We start from the raw sequence: 20517 nt of genomic DNA on the forward strand, positions 1-20517 counted from the left end.
TTATTTATTTATTTATTTATTTTATAGATAATAGAATTTTAATCTAATTAGATTTTTTCAAGTTGGTCTAGTTTTATTTTCGATAAAGCTTGAAAAGATTCTGAGCGCTAAATTGTGGTCAGGTCATCCTATATATGGATGGTACTTGTTTAATTGGAATATATTTTGATGGTAAAATCTTTTCTTAAAAAATATTCGCTAATAAAAAATGATAACATTTTGCACTTTATTTATATATAAGGTTGACTATATCATCCTTCATAATATATCTCCAAATCAAAGAATTTCTTAAAATTTACATTACATGTAGGAACAAGCATTTCATAGAGAATAAAAGAAATCAAGGAATAATTTTTGTATTTTAATTTTTTATTATGTAGAGGATCTTATATTCTAACTTTTAATTTTTTTTAAATTTTTTTTTCTTGAGATAGCAAATAAAAATAGGGAGAGATCAAGGCGGGTCTTTTCCACTCTTGATGAGAAGACCCAGGATTTTGTGCACTAGGACGAGCTAATGCATTGGGTAGCTCGATGTGAGAGGTTGCTTGACTTCACCTGTTTTGTTCGGACAAACATTTGGACGAACTTAGAATGTAGAGCTTGAACCATCTAATCATTAAGTCGAGTTCGTGGGACTTAATTGCTTGAGCACTTATTCAAGCAAATGGGGCATTTGACATTAAGTTGCTCTATTGCAATGCACTAAGATGACTCATTGCAAGAAATCTAAAGAGAAAAACTTTACTTAATTTTCTTAAATTTTCAATGGCATCTACAATTATTCTTTTAAGGTTAAAAATCTTAAACTTTCATCGCATTTACAATTATTTTTTTAAGATTAAAAAATTCTCAATCTAACGTATTCAATAGAATTTGAAATATAAACTTGAAGAATTTTCAACATAAGAGTAATGCTAGTCTTCCCATCTAAGTGATCACATTTATTTCACTTTAGCATAATGTGAAGTTTTATTAGTAAATGTAAGGAGATATATATATATATATATATATCTATTAATTATTTGAGAAGCATATATTGGGGGAGGGGAATATATTCATACATTTGGGAATTTGTTGTATTGGAGGGGCAAATGTTTAGGTTCAAGCATTAGACGAAAATATCTTTAATTCCAATCTGACGTGGGGCGCAGACAGTACAGTATTTAAGCAGGGGCTATGAATGGTACTTTGCCGTAATTAGAGACGTTTATTGAGGGTGTTTGTTAAGACTAACAGTCGCTGCATTTATATCTCGCCAATAAAAGCAGTGCGAAATTTCGGTCCTGGGACCCCAGGGGAACACGAATTCAATACCTGAAGATTCACACACGGCTAGGAGCCTAGGACCGTTCTGTCCGTTAAAACTAACGGCGATTATGCGCGAAAAGAGTAAACGCGCTTGGACGTTAAGGCTAACGGCTATTATTGCTTAGCAATTATTGCGCTCAAGCCTCAAGCTCCTCAGCTCCCCTAGCTTCCACTTCATAACCTCGCCGAACTAGGCCCCGGAATCTCGAACCGGAAAATGAACTCGATTCGAGAAAAACAGGTGGTTCCCGGAATTTAGATCTGAGCTACTAGAATTCGTTGCCAGAGGTAAATATATGTCAACCTTTTTGTTTTTTGGTCGGAGTTTTTGAACGAAAATGTTTTTTTTTTTTTTTCTCTACTCTTTAAAGGATCTACATAGGATTAAAGTTTTTGATGATTATAGTATGGTTAAGCTTTCTGGTGTCATGTGGCTTTGCTGAATTATGAGACTTGTATAGTGAAATCTTACTTTAAAAGGAAAAAAAAAAAAAAAAAAGACAAGAAAAAGTAGTTTGTCACGGTTTATGTGTAAATTATAGGTTGAAGAGCTTTTTTCATGTACAAGGTTGAGTGGTGGTGTTGAGGTGAGTGAAGTGGATCTGTAGGTTGGAGGCTGGGGGCTATATTTATGAGATGGGTTTATTATTATGGGTATTAAATAATCGTATTAGGGTTTCATCATGACACGTGAAGATAACCCACGTATGGTTGTTGAGGCTCCTTTCTTTACGTTTCCATCCTAGTGATCTGATCTGATCTTTTCTTTCTTATTTATTTATTTATTTTAATTATTTTCTGCGTTTGGGGGTATTCAATATTCATGATGAAGAATACCGACAGCCAAGGAATTTGCACTGTTGGTGGAAAAGTTTGGGAGCTGTATGTGGGAACTTATGTCGCTTCGGCTTATTAGCTATGGGAGACTATAGACTAATTTGTTGTTACGATCGACAAAGTAAAACCATTGCGTCCACGCTTTCTCTTTCTTTTGCTTAAGTAACATGAAATAGTAATGCATCCTCTCTCTCTCTCTCTCTCTCTCTCTGCGCTCTTGTATGCTGAATTATTATGTTTCTCAGCTTAAGAAGAAGATAGTTTTTAATGATTATTATATATATTTTGAATATGAAATAAAAATGGTGTTTCAGGAAAGTGCAATGAAGTGGATGGGTGGCGCTGGGGGCCGGGGTATAATAAAAATGGTGGAGTAGCGAGAATTTTGGTGGATGGAGATGGGCAGCTTTAGGCCAGAGTTACATGTAGCACAACAAAGCCGGCGTGATAAGTTGAGAGTTGCGCACCATTTACAAGATTTGGAACAAAACCCAGATCTTGTTCATGTTCGGAACGTTAATAACGCCCATAACTTGCTTTACGACCCATATTCCTCGGAAATAATCAATTTTTCGACCAAGTCAAATCTTTTATCAGCGCAACGAGATATAATGGATGCGGGGGAGGATGCTGGTCCGTTTCCCAATTGGTCGTCTAACAGCAACAACATCATCGTCAATGCTTTGTCTAAATCCCCCATTGAACCGCAGAATTATGGTAATTGGGTGGTGAGTTATGCAAGTGGTAGTGCTGAAAGTAATAATATTTTCGGGGAAGTAAGTAACAACATATCTTCTTCACCTGGGTACAATATTGGATTTCATCAAGATCATGTTCGCTCGTCTTGTTTGAAAGGTTTCACTGAAGCGCAGAATATGAGAGCAAGTGATGATGGCGGGAATAATAATAATAATAATAATAATCATAATCATAATAAACCTGCTCTACTTGCAGCAGCCTATGGAAATGAGTCGTCAGATGTGTTATGTTTTGACAATGCTGGTGGTGCTTGGCCAAATAGAGCAGTCGACAGCTGCCATCATCAGTGGAGTAGTGGTGATTCTAATCCGCAGGCTCTCTCTCTATCACTTTCATCATCAAATCCAGCTCTTAAACTGCCCGGAGCTCATCAGTTTGGAGAGTCACAAGATTTACACTCGACAAGTACAACAACAGTTAGTAAATGCTGTGGAAAATCTCTTCAAGACATAGTGGGGATTTCTACAAACATTAACACTAGCTATCGAAACACAGGTCCTCTTGGCCCTTTCACAGGATATGCGACCATTTTAAAGGCTTCCAAGTTTTTGAAGCCTGCACAGCAGTTATTGGATGAATTCTGTGGCATGTCTGAGAGGGCGTCTGGAGAAGTTAGCACTTCAGGTGATGCTTTAAATGCTGCAGCAGCCGAAACTCATGAGCTTGCTTCTGCTGCTGCTGCCTCCTCCTCCACATATTTTACTTGTAATGAAATGAGTTGTGATGGCGGAGTTGCAAGTAGCTCTTCTGAATCAATTCGCCCCGAGTTCCAACAGAAGAAAGCAAAGCTCCTATATATGCAGGAGGAGGTTGGTTCATTCATTCATTCTTCTTTCTCTTGTCACTAATGCTTCTGTGATAACCAGATAGATTTATTTTGTAAAGAAATTAAGTGTGGATGGATGATACAAGTGAGTCAAAACTAATTAGAGTTTGTAGGCTCAACAATGTCTATGACCACAAGTTTGGTTACAGAACCTTTTTAAGGCCCCTGTCATGATTCTGCATGTTACTTTCAAAAAAAAAAAAAACATAGCATACTGATTCTCTATGTTGCCAAAGTTCATTTTCATTAAATTCAATATATATATATATATATTTCTTCAAACCCAACTCCAGGTGAATTTCCAAAATCCTATTAATTAAAGGAAATTGCAAGGTAAAGAAAACATTCATAGAGAAGGTTACGTTCTTTTGGTATAGTTCTCAGGTCAAAAGAATCTACCTTTACATATAAAGAAGAATGATTGGAAAAGTTAATCATTCTTTTTGGGGATTGGGGAAAGGGACAGATTGCTTATAAGTTCATGTATGTAATACTAATATGCCAAAATAGTTAGTAAGGTTTTTTGACACCAAGATAAACAAATAAGTTGTAAACTCTGGAGCAAATTTAAATTAGAACTAAGCAAACCAATGCTGCTTCTATTGCAACATTTAAAGTTCTCATATTCATAAGGGTGGCCAATTCTCTCTCACTATCTACCTAATGCATCTCTAGTACTACTCTAGGCCTTACAATTGGCCTTGGTGAGCTCAACATATTACTAGCTTGCACTTGGGTCCCTTCCAGTCTCTCAAATATTTCCTTATTCTCTTTAACTTGTGCAAGTAAATCAGGTGCTTGATTTCTAGGTCTCATCTCCATAGGAAAATGTCACAGGATTGTTAATTTATAGCCTGCTTGTTTGTTATTGTCATATTGAGTGAACAAATTATTTAAAATCTAGGGCACAACTAATTAACAAAGGATAAACCAATGCAAGATGCATATAAGTTGCCAATATAAGATTTGATGTTTCTTAGCATGTTGTCTAGTTTGTTTTATTTTTGGTGTGCTTTGTAACGCTACTATGTATATTTGATTATGAATGTTGTGAAATTGATTGCGTAAGTAATACTAGTATTCCTTTTCTTTTCCTAATTTCTGTTATGCACTAGACTATACTGTGGTTTAACTTCTAATAAGTTTGGTACATCTTTGTAAAAATTGATGGGATTGAGGTTGGGGGGATGAGGATATTTTCATTAAATGTTTGGACGAGTTGTTCAGTTTCCTTCAGGTTGGTCTTGGCACCCAATTCGGATATATATATATATATAATCCTAGCAGGAGCTACTACTATGCTCTCACTCTTTGCACCAATGCTCCATATCGCTATCTTATTTCTTCCTTGGATCTCAAAGGGTACAAGTTTACTCTGTCTACATCATAAATAATTTTAAATAGGGTAGAATGATATTTCTTCCGTATGGTCTGGGGATGTGCTCGTTACATCTATTGGATATTCAGAAGGATTAGTCACGATTAAAGCTTTTTCATACCCACAAATATTGTCTAGATTGATCTAGTATATACGTTTGATTTGGGACTTAATAGATGGTTTTATATGCAACTTCTGGCATCTTCATAATGCGTGATGCATTATCTAATTCCTCAAATTAGATTTCACAAATTTATCTTGTCCACTTTGCTAAGGCCTGGAAGTCTTATTCCACTGATTTTTCATGTTTCTTGCTGTCATGTACATGAAGATGGAATCAAGTATTTTCTTATCAATTCTTGGGGTGCTTTTGAAATTAAAATTTCTGTGTCAATTTACTGGTTAATTTTGTGACTTTTGATGCGACGACTTATGGGGCATCCAAGTTTATTAAAGTTGTCAAGTTTTTGGTAGGTTATTTGTGTAATCTGGGATGGGACATTTGATGGGGCGATGGTATGATGTTCACTCTTCTAGAGAGTACAGCATAACATATCTACTGACAAATTTCACGAGTCAATTGTGACCATTCCTTTTTTTTTGTTTTTTTTTGTTTCTGAATTTATTATACAAGTACTGTCAGTGATCTACCTGTCACTCTTAAGAGTGTCTCCATTGTAATATCTTTCTTCTTAAAAACATATGGAGGCACTACAACCATTCTTTGTTACATATTCTAGATCCAAAATGAATTATATATAGGGATTTCATGTTTTAACTCCAAGGAATGTACAATGTAGCTCTTAACTGCAATGAATTCTTTGAATCTAGAATGTAGCTTCACGGAGCAAAGAAGCAGAATTCTATTGACCCACTTAGTCGGGAGGTATTCTTTTATATGTATGTATAGGAGCATTCTAATTCGATTGTGAATAAACAGTGCACACCACTCATCTGACAGTCACTTTATTAAAGTCCAATGAGTTGTTTGTCTTGCAATGTCCAGTGGCCTTATTATAGTGTGAAAGAGACAGCTAGCCTATATGATTTTCAACATAATGCCAATGTTACTACTATTGATTTTCCACAGCTAGCCAATGTCGTTCAACTTTTGTTTGTCCTCGAAGAAAATAATAATATAGTGGTTGGTACCTGGGAACTTGATTTTTGTTGTGGTTTACTTTGGAAAGGTTTGCAGAAGGTATAAGCAATATCATCAGCAAATGCAGATGGTGGTTTCATCGTTTGAATCAGTGGCAGGTCTAAGTTGTGCGACCCCATACATCTCCTTGGCTCTGAAATCGGTGTCTAGGCATTTTAGGTGCCTAAAAAATGCCATCTCAGAGCAGCTGAAGCACATAGGAAAAGCCTTGGGGGAGGATTTGTCATCGCCTACTACTGCTACGACTAGTACTAATAAAGGTGATGATGCAAATATGGTGATGAGGCTAAAGCACTTGGACCAAAGCAGCTTGCAAAGGCAAAGATATAATGTGGGCTTCCTTGACACTACTCAACAACACGCGTGGAGGCCCCAGAGAGGCTTACCAGAACGTTCCGTGGCTATTCTTAGAGCTTGGCTATTTGAGCATTTTCTTCACCCGTAGGCCCCTCTTTTTTCTCTCTCTATATATGTCTGTCTTTTCTTTGAATTAGAGCTTTGGTTAATTTGCCTGTTTTAATATTAGGTACCCCACGGACACAGATAAGCACATGTTAGCCACTCAAACGGGTCTATCTCGAAACCAGGTAAGGTGTTGTGGATAACTCTTAACTCTCTCTAGTAGCCAGCCTAGCATCGCACCACAATGACTAATGATAATGCGCGCAGGTGTCAAACTGGTTCATAAATGCCCGAGTGCGCGTGTGGAAGCCAATGGTTGAAGAAATACACACGCTCGAAACAAAAGCAGAAGCCAACAAGAATATTGAAGGTAGCAGCAGCAGCAGCAGCATAAATAAGCGATTGGAATGCGAGTGGAAGCAACAAGAGAAGCGTTCGAGAATGGATTGTGAAATAGAAACAAGCATGGATGGGTCTGGGTCTGGGTCGGTGATGGGTTTTTTGCCATACCAGCCGACGAGTGGAGCTGCTGTGTCCCTTACCTTGGGCCTCAGGCATGGTGCTGAAAATGTTAATGTACAGCACTTGCAGTTGCAGCAACAACAGTTACAGGAGGATCAATTTGGAGGGCGGATGATTCGTGATTTTGTTGGGTGATTTTTATATTATATATTATATATTATTATTAAGCTCAAGTGAATGATATGGTGACACCCCCATTCATCTTTTAATTAGTGCCTTCAAGCACCGCATCTCATATTTGTAATCTTTAATGTCATTCTATTTGTAATCTTTAATTAACACGAGGAATCCCCATCCCTTTGGTGGCCGGTTGCTATTCCGGGAAAGGGACACGCTGCCCTACCTTTTTCTCTCGTCTGCCCAATTTTGTTGCTTAACAGTTAACACCTACATTCAAACAATCTAATTTGCCTGCCCAAATACTCCAACCAACATCGGGAAGTGCTGAATATTTAGAAACTCAACTCGCCTCCATGCACCCACCAACCTCAAGTATATTAAAATTTAAGTTTATATATATATATATATATATATATATATATATAGTGGTAGATCAGTTGTCACTCCGGTTTTTAGGCACGGCAAGGAAAATAGTAGGGTAGGTTGTGAAAGGCCGCAAAGTGGGGGGATATGACAATGAATAAGTACATAAATATCAGCAAAAGATCACGAAAGTAATGGAGAGATATCACCTTGTCTACAGAAACCTAGTCCACTGGTTTTTATAACTGGGCTAGTAAGGTTGGGAATTTAACCCGCGAGAACACAACATTTAGTTTTATGGTTAAGGTTTAGGTTAACTGTGTTTAGTTAAACAAGTCAACTTATTTAATAACCGTATCACACTAATTAATCCATGGGCTCGTAGGTTGACCCATTTATATAATTTTTTATGTAAGTAAATTTTAAGTTTAACCTATTAGGGTTGTAATTTAACTTGTGAACTCGACAAGAACACGGTAAGTAGTCTTAGGGTTAGGGTTTAGGTTAAATGCATTTAGGTTATAAATGGGTTGTTTATGACCTAGTTTAATAAACATGTCATGTTCGAGTTGACATAAATGGGTTGTTGGGTTAGGTGGGTTGACACGAACTCGACACGTGGACCCGTTTTACTAGGGTTTGAGAAAGGCCAAGATTCCTTATGCGCCGTAAGGAGGGTGATTAGCGGGCAAGGGTCCTCTCCCAGTGATAGCATGTGTACCTTATTTTCGGAAATACCTAATTCTCCTTGTTTGGGACATGATACTTTCTCAGTTTTGAGAAAGCTTCGCGTTGGATTGCCTTTGCTTGCTCGTTAGTGAGATATTCCTAGCTGGGAGAGATGTTGTGCTTGGGTTGCCTTTGGGGCTCCTTACTTTGTAGGATTTTCCTAGCTAGGAGAGATGCTACGCTTGGGTTGCCTTTGGGAGAGTACTTCCTACTTACTTCGCGGGTTCGAATTCATTTGGGATCGTTAATTTGCGTGGTTCTGGGCTTTATGTACTATTTAAGGCTTACCTTTTGAAAAGAAAAATATATATTTCGTTACAAGATTTATTGTCTCTAATGTGGTAACGTCTCGTGTAAAACACTTGTGGCCATATGTAGCAACACTCACTAAATGATTTGTTCATTGAATTTAATTTCTCATGATATGCTTCCTGTGATAAATGTTCATATATATATCAAGAGAAGCTAGCATAGCTTATGTGAGAAAGATTAAAGAACACTAGTTCCTTATATATATATATATATATATATATATATATATATAATTTCTCATTATTTATACTAGAAAACATATGTGTTCGCCAGTCGCCACGCACAGAGATTAATATGTTACAATAAAACGTCGGAAACCATCGACGTACGTACTAAGGTTTGCTCCCACCGCCATTCCCATTATTATAGTTGTCATAGTCCTTTCTAGGAATAGAGTGGTGATCATTCGCATCGTTTTCATTCTGCTGCTCTTCCATGTGCATTTCAACCTTCAGCGTCTTCCGGGCTGCTCCCGAACAAGAAGAAGCCACCATCATCAAGACTAGAGCAACTGCTACAAATCTCATTCTTCACTTTCACTGTCATGTAAAACCCAAAAACTTTTTTGACTTTAAATTAATTTAAAGAAGCGTTGTCATGCATGATTAATTAAGGGAACTAGCTAGCTAGAACAATCATCTACCAAATAAAAAGATTTATTGAAAGCAATTATATATATATACATATTCTGAAAGCAATTAATACAGAATATTATTTACTTACCCAACTATAGGGATTCAAAGCTTTTGGACCTTCTGTGGGAGGAAGAAGATGTTGAAGCAATTTATAGAGGCAAGCTAGGGTTTATACAGTTGACTATTATCACTAAAAGTTAATTTAGTGACGGAGTCTCCACCAAAATAGGCAAAGCTAAGTGGGATATCATTATAATTGAATTAGAGTTGTTTTTAAAATAATTAAATGATCAAGTCTAAAGAATTTATGGCCCTTATTAATGCCACTAGAATAAATAGGAAGATTCCACATTAGCGCTACAAACAAAAGTGTCAATCAAGAATTTATGGTCATTTGGCTGTTGCATTGCCACGCGATGTAAAAGCATAAGTACAGTTGTCCCCAAAAATTATTCGTAACTTATGATATATATCATATAGTAGTAGTTTAATTCTATTTCTCAATAAGATAAAATAAAAGGAACAAAAAAAATCTGTTTCATTACAAGCCAAAACTAGGCACACCAAGAGAAGATCAGTAGAATGATTCCTAACCATTGCCGTCCAAATAGATTTACGATTTTATAAAACTGAACCAATGGATTTGGAATCTCAAATTTCAAGGGCGCCTTTGTTCGTGAAAATCTTTTTCCACCCTTTAAAAAAACTCTTTTACTTTTTTCTTTGTACGCTAGCTATTCTCGGCAAGTGGTTACTCAAGAAAGTGTGACGAAATGAACAAAAAGAACATTAAAGGATAGATGTGATACGTGATGGTTACACCTACTCAATTAAAAGTCATATAAATTTCTAGGGATATTTTCCTCAATTTGCAAAAAGCAGACACATTCTTGTAATCTCCCAACAGACACATGTATAAGACACCTGGTAAATGCTAAATACTAAATACCACACATTCACACGTTACTCTCTTTTTCTTGTTTTTCATTTTTTTTAAAAAATTTTTTTACAGAAAGATTATCCTTTTAACATTAGGAAGAGAAATAACAAAATAACGAAAGAAGGAAATCGACTCTCTGTCAAGCTTCACGGCTTCACCCAACTAGAAAAAAAAATCACTAATAAATTATACTTCCCGTATATGTATATATATTAACTTTAAACTATTTAAAGTCGATACCACAATTCTTAAAACTAGAACAAAAAATAAAATTGAAAGATTTTGAATGTGTTTAGGTTTTTCAATACCTAAACACACGTATGGTGTTCAATATATAGAATTGTTTCTGTATAACTTAGAGTTTTGATACAACTAGAAGTGTATCTAACCTTTACAAAGAGATATATATCTAATGGGAAAATTCCCTTTTACCCCCCTAAAGTTTCAGGTGTTTTTTAATTTGAACTCCAAAGTTTAAAAATTGGCAATGTACCCCCTAATGTTTTAAAATTTTTCAATTTAAACATTCCGTTACTAATTTCCGTTAAATTGGACGGAAATTAAAAAATAAAAAATAAAGCCTGAGAGTAATTATGTAATTTCATAGATTTCTGTCCAATTTGACAGAAATTAGTAACGAAAGATTTCAATGGAAAATTTTTGTAACATTGGGGGGTATATTGCCAATTTTAAACTTTAGGGTTCAAATTAAAAAACTCCTGAAACTTCAGGGGGTAAAGTGAATTTTTCCCGATAAATAACTATCCATCTACTTTTTTGGGGTTAATTGGTGGATGAGATTTAGTGGCAACAAATTTTGTTGAAATATGATGAAGATATGATATTATGTTGAAGTTTGTGGAGAAAACTAAAATACGAAAATAATAATGGAATAGATTAGATCCTAGTAACTCATTTCTATTTTAGTAATGCCTAATAGCTAGTAAATACATCTACTATCTTAAAACTCCTAGCTATTTTATAGATTAATGGGCCTCGTTTACCATAATAAATTACCCATCATGCAATTAATTAGGTCATTAATTAACTCACAAACATGTAATCAACCTTTCATACATTTACGGTTTACCTTATCAATTTATATAAAAAAAAATTTAAATCCTTATTAATGTAGGAGTTATTTTAGTCAAGATACTAACTCCTCATTAATCTCTGAAAATCCCATATTTTCTCATTAAATTAACCAATATATTTTCATTATTATTAACACATTATAATTAAATAATATTAGTAACACTTTTTTTTTTTTGACATATCCACACAATGGAAGGGGGAGGGGGATTCGAATTAGTGACTTCCACTTCTTAAAGCGTAGTCTACTACCGATTGACCTACCTCTTGGGGACATTAGTAACATATTTTAATTGGTTTAATTACTTGATCGATCTTTCAAAACCCGTGCTCAATAGACATGTATAATGGGCAAGCTTCTCTCCGAACCATTTCAACCAATTTGGGCTTAATTGCTCAAGTTGAATAGTGAATAATTCACAACAATATGGAGATGTGCATTTAAAACACGTCACGTGGTTTGGTGTGAAAAGTAGCATTATAGACAATCCATCGTTCGATTATTAACTCTAATTAGATTCTCACCATTGATGAAAACACCTCAAAATCTGATTTGATGTGCTGTATTCTTATCATTCAAGGATAGCAAATATCAGCCTTATATGGTAATTAATCATGGTGGGCGAATTTGTCGTAGGGGCAACTACAATTTTCCCTGAACGGTCTTGAACAGATTTTCACATTGTTTCTCCAAGAGCAAGAGAGTGAAAGAGAGAGAGCTATGGGTTTTCAAGCACGATTGTGTTTCTTCTTCTTGCTTACCTTTTCCATAACGTGCCTTGCTCGCAAAATCATGTTACTTTTTTCTTTACTCCTACCGTTCACTATTCGAAGAGACGAGAGTAAGGGCAATAATAACAAAGGATTGTGAGAGAGGTTCTGCTTGAACGAGCACTTTGCTTGGGCAGGAAGTTCCTGCTCAGGTAGTGAAGCCTCTCTCACATACCCTTATCACAAAAATAAGGTTAGGAGTAATAATATGGATTCTCAATTGTAAGGGATTTCGGTCCATGAGATCCTTTTGTTTTTTTTTTTGACTAACCATCAGATCCATTAGATTCATGTTCTTCGTATTATTTGAATCGACTGCATAAGTTAACACCCCCTTGTGCAGGAAATGAAAGGACTTCAGCAAGTCAGGACTTTGATGAAATGCCAAAGGTGAGTCCTTTTCCCCCTTCTCCTGCCAAGGACTTTGATAATATGGCAAGGGTGCTTCCTTTTCCTCCTCCTCCTGTAACAAATGTTGTGGCCAAGGACTTGGATGATATGCCAAGGGTACTTCCTTTTCCCCCTCCTCCTGCCAAGGACTTTGATAATATGCCAAGGGTGCTTCCTTTTCCCCCTCCTCCTGTAACAAATGTGGCCACTTTACTTTCAGGTATGTTTGATAATGTTTATATTCATTTTTTGGCTTATGGGATTACCTTTTTGAATACATATTTTATAGTATTATTTGATAAGGATAGAAATCATTTATGATAAAATAGTAATTTAACATGATACTTGAACATCGTCGTGCAGAAAACGAGAGGAGTTTGTTCAATGTAGACTACGAAGGCCCCCCATATGCATCCTTCACGGCCACCTCATAATTAATCTGATGAATGTGCCCCCTTCACTTTGAAGTATGTTTGATGATCTTTACATCCATTTTTTTACTCATTGACCACTTCGGAATACAACGTTTATAGAATCCTTTGTTTTTTGTTTTTGTTTTCTCTATTGTTATCCTTAATTTGTCCTCTCATGCAGGAAACCAAAGGACTTTATAACAAGTGAGGGGAATAAGGGTCTAACATTACACTCATAAGAATTTATTTGAATCTTGAATTCAATCAACAAAACATTGTCTCATGTAATTCGAAGTGAGTTTAGAGGGAATTAAAAACTGTTGATGGGGGATTATGAGAAGTTACTAGTGAAAGGATTTTCTATTTAAATTGTTAGAATATAAATTAAATTTTTTTTCTAATCTGAATATAAATTAAATTGTTATTGAAAAAGCGCTATACCGACTATAAAAACTTGTTTACCACAATTTATGCGGAATTAATACTACGAAGCAATAAACAATTCAATCACCCAAAATATGTAAAGCAATAAAGAGGCAGACATAGATATTTTGGTTACGAAAAGGAAACCTTTTAGAAACCGATCTAAAAGTAGAACCTTTCAAGGGCAGTGTAATTCAGGAAATCACTATCAAAATATTATCCAAAGATTACAGACACTAGGAACACTTGCAACTCTTTGCAAGACCTTGGCTCTGTAAGATCGACAAGTCTACAACTCGTCTCCTTGCTCACAATCTTCTTCAACATGATTCTCCTTTACCAGACCCTTCTGATAGACTTCTCAATTATAGATTTATCAAATGAATAACTAAAACTTTAAGAGATTCAATTTAACGCTCACCACATATGATCTCTCTTAGCATAGCCTCCGACGAACTCTCTGGGGGCGAAAATTCGTGTCTCTCTCTTCTATAATGATGTATACATATCAGTACATCAAACCCTAGACCTGGGCCCACTAAAAACATGTTTTTGGGCATAATAGTTACGGGTTGTCCGGACAGGTTAATGAGTTATCTAGACAGGGCCTTGCGGAGCAAAAATAGAGTTTCTAGAAAGCCTGTCCGGACAGCCTAGCACCGTGTCTGAACATGGCATACAGTGGGGAGAAAACAACATTCTGGAAATACTGTCCAGCCTTGATCAACAATTCCGATCGAGGAGCATTTGTGGTCCGATTGAGCTGAAATTTTGCAAGGACGTTCATGACACATGAATTGAGATTATGAACGGTGGAGATTGGATTCTGAGCATTCTATATTAGTGTTTGAGCTCATGAACAATAATCTCTGCATTTTAGAACTGAATTAAGCTAACACAAGAACTAACAGTTATGTTTATACTTTTCTATCAGCTTAAGTTTTTAGAATAAATTGTGATTTAATATGATATCAAAGCAAATGTCTCGAGTTCTAATATTGTCTCCATCAATACATGTATGTCTTTGAAGTTTAGATTTTACTTGTAAATATACATGGTCGTTACTACATGGAATAAACTCTAATGGTTTCTCTTTGATAATATAATGATATCAACAATTGTTGGTCGGATAGTGTTGAATCTAAATAAAAATAAATATATTGATTAACCTCACTTGTGATGCCATTTTGCAGGAAATTAATGAAGGGAGGACAATGAATAATGATCCCCTTCCTCCCAAAAGAGGGTAGCGGCATTGGCCAACAAGAATCAGATATTCATTTGTCAACTAAAAGTACATACCCATAGATGATGCGCACTTGTGTTCTAGGTCTAGTCTCTTTTGAATAAGTTGGTGGGTTAAGGTGATGTAAGGACACTAATTATAATCAATGAATGAGTGAGAATTATTCTAGCTTTTTTCAAGTTTTAAGTAGAGATGAGATTTCTCTTTTTGAGCTGACTTTTATTTTTATTTTTTTGGGACTCTAGCAAATTGGTGAGTAAGACTCTGATCAACATGAAATTTATCTTTATTTCCTTTTGTTCTTTTTTTTTCGTGTGTTATTTTACTGAAGACCCCCATTTTTCATCTTTCACCCCTCCTAATATGATGAATTTCCCCCCTTCAATTTGAAGTATGTTAGATAATTTTTACATCCCTTGTTTGACTCATTGACCGCTTTTGAATACATAGTTAATTGAGAGATTTTAAAAAAATTTGGGACACGAAGCCCCCTAAGTAATAAGCTAGTTCCGCCCCTACTGATTATTATAAGAAGTTAATACTTGTGAAGAATGAAATTTCCTATTTACATATTGTCTTACCAACATAAATATATATATGCACTCGTCATCCATGTATATCTACAAGTTCTAGATTTACTTTGCTTAGATTTAAGTTAAAGGCTTTTCTATGCTCGAACAATGACCCTTTTGCCTGAAATTCTTAAATTATTTATTGAGTATATTTTTGAAGATCTCAACCATTATTTTAAATTAAATATTAATATTTTACTATATTATAAATTATCATTTTCAAAATATGGATAAATATGATGAGTGTTAAAAGGATAAATGTTAACTATTTTTTTTTAAGGGGAAAATATTTCGGTCTCATTAATAGAAGAAGGATCACGAGTAGAAATGCTCTTACATTACAGAGCAAAAGCTCTGAGAAAATCATAACTGAAGCTGCGAGGTTACAAGTCATAGATACATACATAACAATCTAACATTTAATACTTATCTATGACTAATCTTCCGCTAACCCATGACAAATCTTCACTTATAACAACAGATCTATTCCAGATAGACTCGATTTAATGCATAAGTAGCTCATATTCCTCGGTCATGGGAGTAAAAATCCTATGCCGAAACTCATCCTCCTCGACTCGCAACACTACAAAAAAAAAAAATCACCGCTGTTTACAAATAGCGGCGACATGTAGCCGCTACTAATTCGACGTTAATGCTAAATAGCGGCGACTTTTAGGGTCGCCACTAATGACTCCTCATTAGCGGCAACAAGTCGCCGCTAATGACTTTTTTCCTTCACCATAAAAATAGTTCGAAATGGGCCTTGGGTCACTGCTATTTGTATATCATTAGCAGCAACCAGTGGTGGAGCCACGTTACCCCAGCACCCCCATGGATTTTTATTTTATATTTTTATTTTTTTATTTTTTTTATTTTTTATTTCTTTTTACCTACCCATTACCCAAGACAACCCTTCTCCCGCACCCCCATCCCCATTTAACCCAGTGACTCACGAGAACCCTTCTCAGTTCTCTCGCACCCAAAAAAAAAAAAAAAAAATCTCTAAAATGCTCTCTCTCAGACTCTCTCTAGTCTTTTCGTTCTCTGTTCTTTCTATCACAGATTCACAGGTAACTCCTCATCTCCTCCTCCCAGGCTTCTCAGTCGCTTTTGTAGTTTTATGTTACAGTTTTAGATTTTTGTTCTAGTTTCTTTCTTTTACCTAGTTTTAATTTTGGATTTTTCGATTTATTTTATCAGTTTCTTAAGGTTGTATGGTGGAGAACTCAGAATTGGAGAATAGGAAAAGGCGTTGATGCAGCTGCCAAATTAGGTCTTGATCTGATCTATCTGATTATTAATTGAATTCCCACATATTTATCTTTTATGTCCATTTGTATTTTTTTTGTTGTTTTCGTTTAATTATCTTCTATTTGATTGCCTAGAAAAAATAGTTAAATCCATCTTTTCTTTCTAGGTAAGTTGAGGATCGTTTATGCGTTGTTGGAAATTGAGCCTATCAATAATATTATGTTATTGTTATTTACTTTCTTTGGTATTCTAAGTCTACTAAGTTTACATTTCCTTGTTTTACTAGGTCTGTATTATTAGCCTATATATAGGCCCCTTTTGTACATTATACAATGTGATTCAATATACAACATTATTCTCAACATGATATCAGAGCACAGGTTCTGAATCACTTCAAATTTTTTCCGCATCTAAAATTTTTTTTTCTGGCGCCGCCAGTGTTATCCGGCGCATCCTTCTCTCTATCCCTCACAGTTTTCTATCATCTCATCGAAGTTTTCAGTGGATCACTATACCGCTTGAAAGCTTGGATACCAACCGTCATAGAGCCGCTGCACATAGTCCCATCGAAGTCCTCAAGTGCCCTCACGCGCCGCCCAAAGTTTCGGCAATTCCGCCACTGTCGTTCCGCCACCGACCGCCACAGTAATCCGATTGCTTCTCTCAGCCCACCAATCGATAGATCTGCTCCCGGTGATTCCAGAACTGTAACCAGAATCCCGATCCAGTCCTCCACGCGCCCTCACAAGCCACTCAAAGTTCTGCGCGTGAGATCCACGCGCCGCCTACTCAGTTGTGCGTGCTCTGCATGCGCCAGTTGCTCCAACATGCCACGTCAGCCCTAAGTGCCACGTCATCAGTGCCATGTCATTCCAAGTGCCACATCAGCAGAGCCACGTCATCAGTGAGTGCTACTTCAGCCCTAAGTGCCATGTCAGCAGTGTCAGTCAATCCTGCCATGTCAGCTCTGCCACGTTAGCGTTGACTTTGACTGGTTGATCGTTGACTTTTTGTTGACTTCAAGAGTTGAACAGGTGCTTTCTTACTATTTTTTCGTCTTGATTTCATATTTGTGGTCTGTTTTTTGCTTTTGAGCCTTCTAGATGGCACAAAACGAGATTATTCATCATGTTCAGACTGTATTGGATGGTATTCAAGAATTGGCTAAGAGTCACAACTTGGAACTTTTCGCTAGCTCAGCCATCATAGGCCCCTCAGCCTTTACTCCGTGCATCAAAGCATTGAGTATCGTCTACTCATTTGGGCTTTCAATCGCTAGCTTCTCCTTGTTGCATCTGAGCATGAACTCCTTCAATGACTTATCCTTCCCTTGAATAAGAGAGAGTAGATAGGCCGGATTCTTCTTCCTCTTCCGGGTAGCCAAAAATTGACTTAAGAAAAGACGCCCTAAAGTCTTAAAGTCGTCTACTGAATTGGCAGGGTGCCTTCCGAACCAATCCTTGGCTACTTCCACCAAAGTTAGGGGGAAGGCTCTGCATAAAATCTCATCTGGGGTGCCATGGAGGATGAAATTGGCGCAGAGACTCTCCATATGCTCCACGGGATCTCCTGTGCCATCATAGTTATTGACTCAGGGCATCTTGAATTTGTCAGGTAGGGGGAAATTCATGACCCAAGTGGTGAATGGTAGATTCGTGTTCTCCATGAGTTCCCCTCCAGTTGACTTCTTTTCGCCATTAACCATCTGGCAAGCCATCTCTTCATATTTCTTCTTGAGATCCTCTAGGTCAGCATTAACGTTGCTCTCGTTATGCCCTTCATTACGACGGTCTTCTTGGTGGAATGGCTCCTGTCGAGGTCTAGTTTGATGAGACCTCTCAAGGTTTGTCTACTGGCGATACTCTTCGTTCTGGACAGTTGTGTGATGGCTGGCTTGAACTGAACTCATATCATCCCCGTGATCATGGCCCTAGATCTGCTTCCCTCTATGGATCTCGTCACATCTCTCCTTTTCACACCTATCCTCATGCTTTTTAGCTCACCTTTCTTCCTGCTCTTGATCCCTCTGGCTATTTCGGCCTTCGGTGATCGTAAGCCTTGTGGCGAGATCTTCATTCCGCTTTTGTAAGGCATTCAAGGACTCAGTCATCTGCTTCATGAAATCAGCTAGATTAGGAGGAACTCCGGTTGCCGCGCGAGGTACGCCAGCTATCAGCTCTGGTTGAGATTGGGAACGTGTAGTCACCATATCGGAGTAATGGATGATGAGAATTGATAAAACGAATTCCCACAAACGGCGCCAAAATGTTGATGAACAGTTTTATGAGGTGGTGACGTGGAACGTCTTGCAGGGGGTGTTGAGAACTTCGAGGATATGTCAGGCTACACATAGAAAGAAAAATAGGATTAGAGCCCCTGGTGGTGTACCGGCGGGGGAGCTCCGATGCTTAAGTTAGAATTTGAGGAATGAGTGTATAAGCAATCAAAGTTTTTGAGCCAGGATTGCGCTTACCTTCGATTGAGGTTGAGACTTGTAGTTATAGGCATGGAGTAGAGTTTGTTCCCCGTACATCTCAGAATTTCTATCCTTCAATATCTGTTTTGCAGTTATTTGATAAGGGTAGGGGTTCTTCACCACTTTGTTATCTTAGTAACCTAAGATCCCGGGATAAGCGATAAGGCTTTTGTTTGAGTTAGATAACCTTTTAAATTTGAATGGTTACCTATCCCATTTATTTAGGGATAATTTGTATGTCGATAGCTATCTATGTTGTAGAGAGCTTTTTTAAATGTGAGATAATGATCACTTGTTTTAGATTGAATACGTATGTATCTTTTGTTGTGAAATGACTGGCTTACCTTCGGCTCTTGACTATTTTGCTCCCAGGGAGATGAGTCTCGGGTTCGGCAACCGATACCTACCAAGGAGTTGTCTCGAACTCGTGTCCGAGACTTCCTCGGTTTTCGAAACCTCCTCGAGTTAAGCTGTCCGAGGCCTTGTCGGGTGTGCTGTCTTGCTAAGATCGGGTTTAGGACCCGTTGGGCTTTAGAAGCTGATCCATGACCCAACAATTACTGAGTAAAAAAAATGTAGTCCTTTTGGGCGATGAGGTACTAGGCTATATTTTGGGGGAATGAGATCCTCTCCATTTCAAATGAAATGGAAAGGATCCTTTAGGCATTTTTTGTAGGGTTTTCAACAATTTGTATTGCAGGAAATTGTTTCCAGAATTCTTGTTTCTTTTGCGTTCTCAAATTACAGGACTTTCTTTGTTATGAACCTTTTTTTTTTTTGCCCTGTTAGATTTTTTACTTATTTATTATCTAGGACTACATTGAGTTTGCTTTTAAGCTATAATAAGTTATAGAATTCGATTTGATTCAATAACTAACTCTTATCTCTTGTTGGGTACTACAATCTGCAAAATAAGAAAGAGTCGAACTAATTTCATGACCAAAGTTGAAGGGAAAAGTAGTTGTCTTTTACTTATTATATTTGAAAAATATAATAAGTCTAAGGTCTATTCTACTTACACTTATGTGGGTCTATAATAATCTTGGAGTATAGAGTATAGAGTTTCAACAAAGGCTCAGTTGTAAGAAAAGATGGTGTTGGATAATTGAAGTTGCACTGTGAGTTACTGATGTTGGTCCCTCTTCTCTTGTTAACTCTCTAGAGCTTCCAAAATCTCCTCAAAAGAACATAACTTATTGTTAGATATTTATTATTTTGTGATCCTTTTCTACTGTCATGTTTCTTGATGTCCAGATTTGTGATCCTTTTATGGTTGAGCAGGTAACTTTTATGTTTGCTCCTATTGTTACAACAGTGCTCCATGGTGAAAATTATTGCCTTTCTACCAAAACTTAGGTGGAGACTGATCACCATTCTAGGGCCTGTTGGTGAGATATTGTTGATATATGTGAAAGATTTGAACTATTCAATGAGCGGTCCATGGACAATTGCTTCATATCAAGAGTGTTGGAACAGTTTTGGGTCAGGTGGTGGTGGTATTCAAACTTACAGAACATAAACAATCAGGCAGATGAACTTACCGGAGTAGAACGACAATAGATAGTTCTAATGTCTAAGTCAATGTTC

General features: G+C 36.8%; 1 protein-coding gene across 1 annotated transcript; it reads left to right on the forward strand.

The window, feature by feature from the left end:
* The first annotated feature begins 1334 nt into the window (after positions 1 to 1334).
* LOC132164126 (BEL1-like homeodomain protein 8) lies at positions 1335 to 7550 on the forward strand. Its single transcript, XM_059574552.1, has 5 exons — positions 1335 to 1599; positions 2463 to 3716; positions 6302 to 6714; positions 6800 to 6860; positions 6943 to 7550. Exons 2-5 carry the CDS (start codon positions 2541 to 2543, stop codon positions 7330 to 7332), a joined length of 2040 nt encoding a protein of 679 aa, XP_059430535.1. The 5' UTR covers positions 1335 to 1599; positions 2463 to 2540; the 3' UTR covers positions 7333 to 7550.
* Positions 7551 to 20517: the final 12967 nt, after the last annotated feature.

This window comes from Corylus avellana, chromosome ca10 (assembly GCF_901000735.1).
Source record: "Corylus avellana chromosome ca10, CavTom2PMs-1.0".
Classification (NCBI taxonomy): Eukaryota; Viridiplantae; Streptophyta; class Magnoliopsida; order Fagales; family Betulaceae; genus Corylus; species Corylus avellana.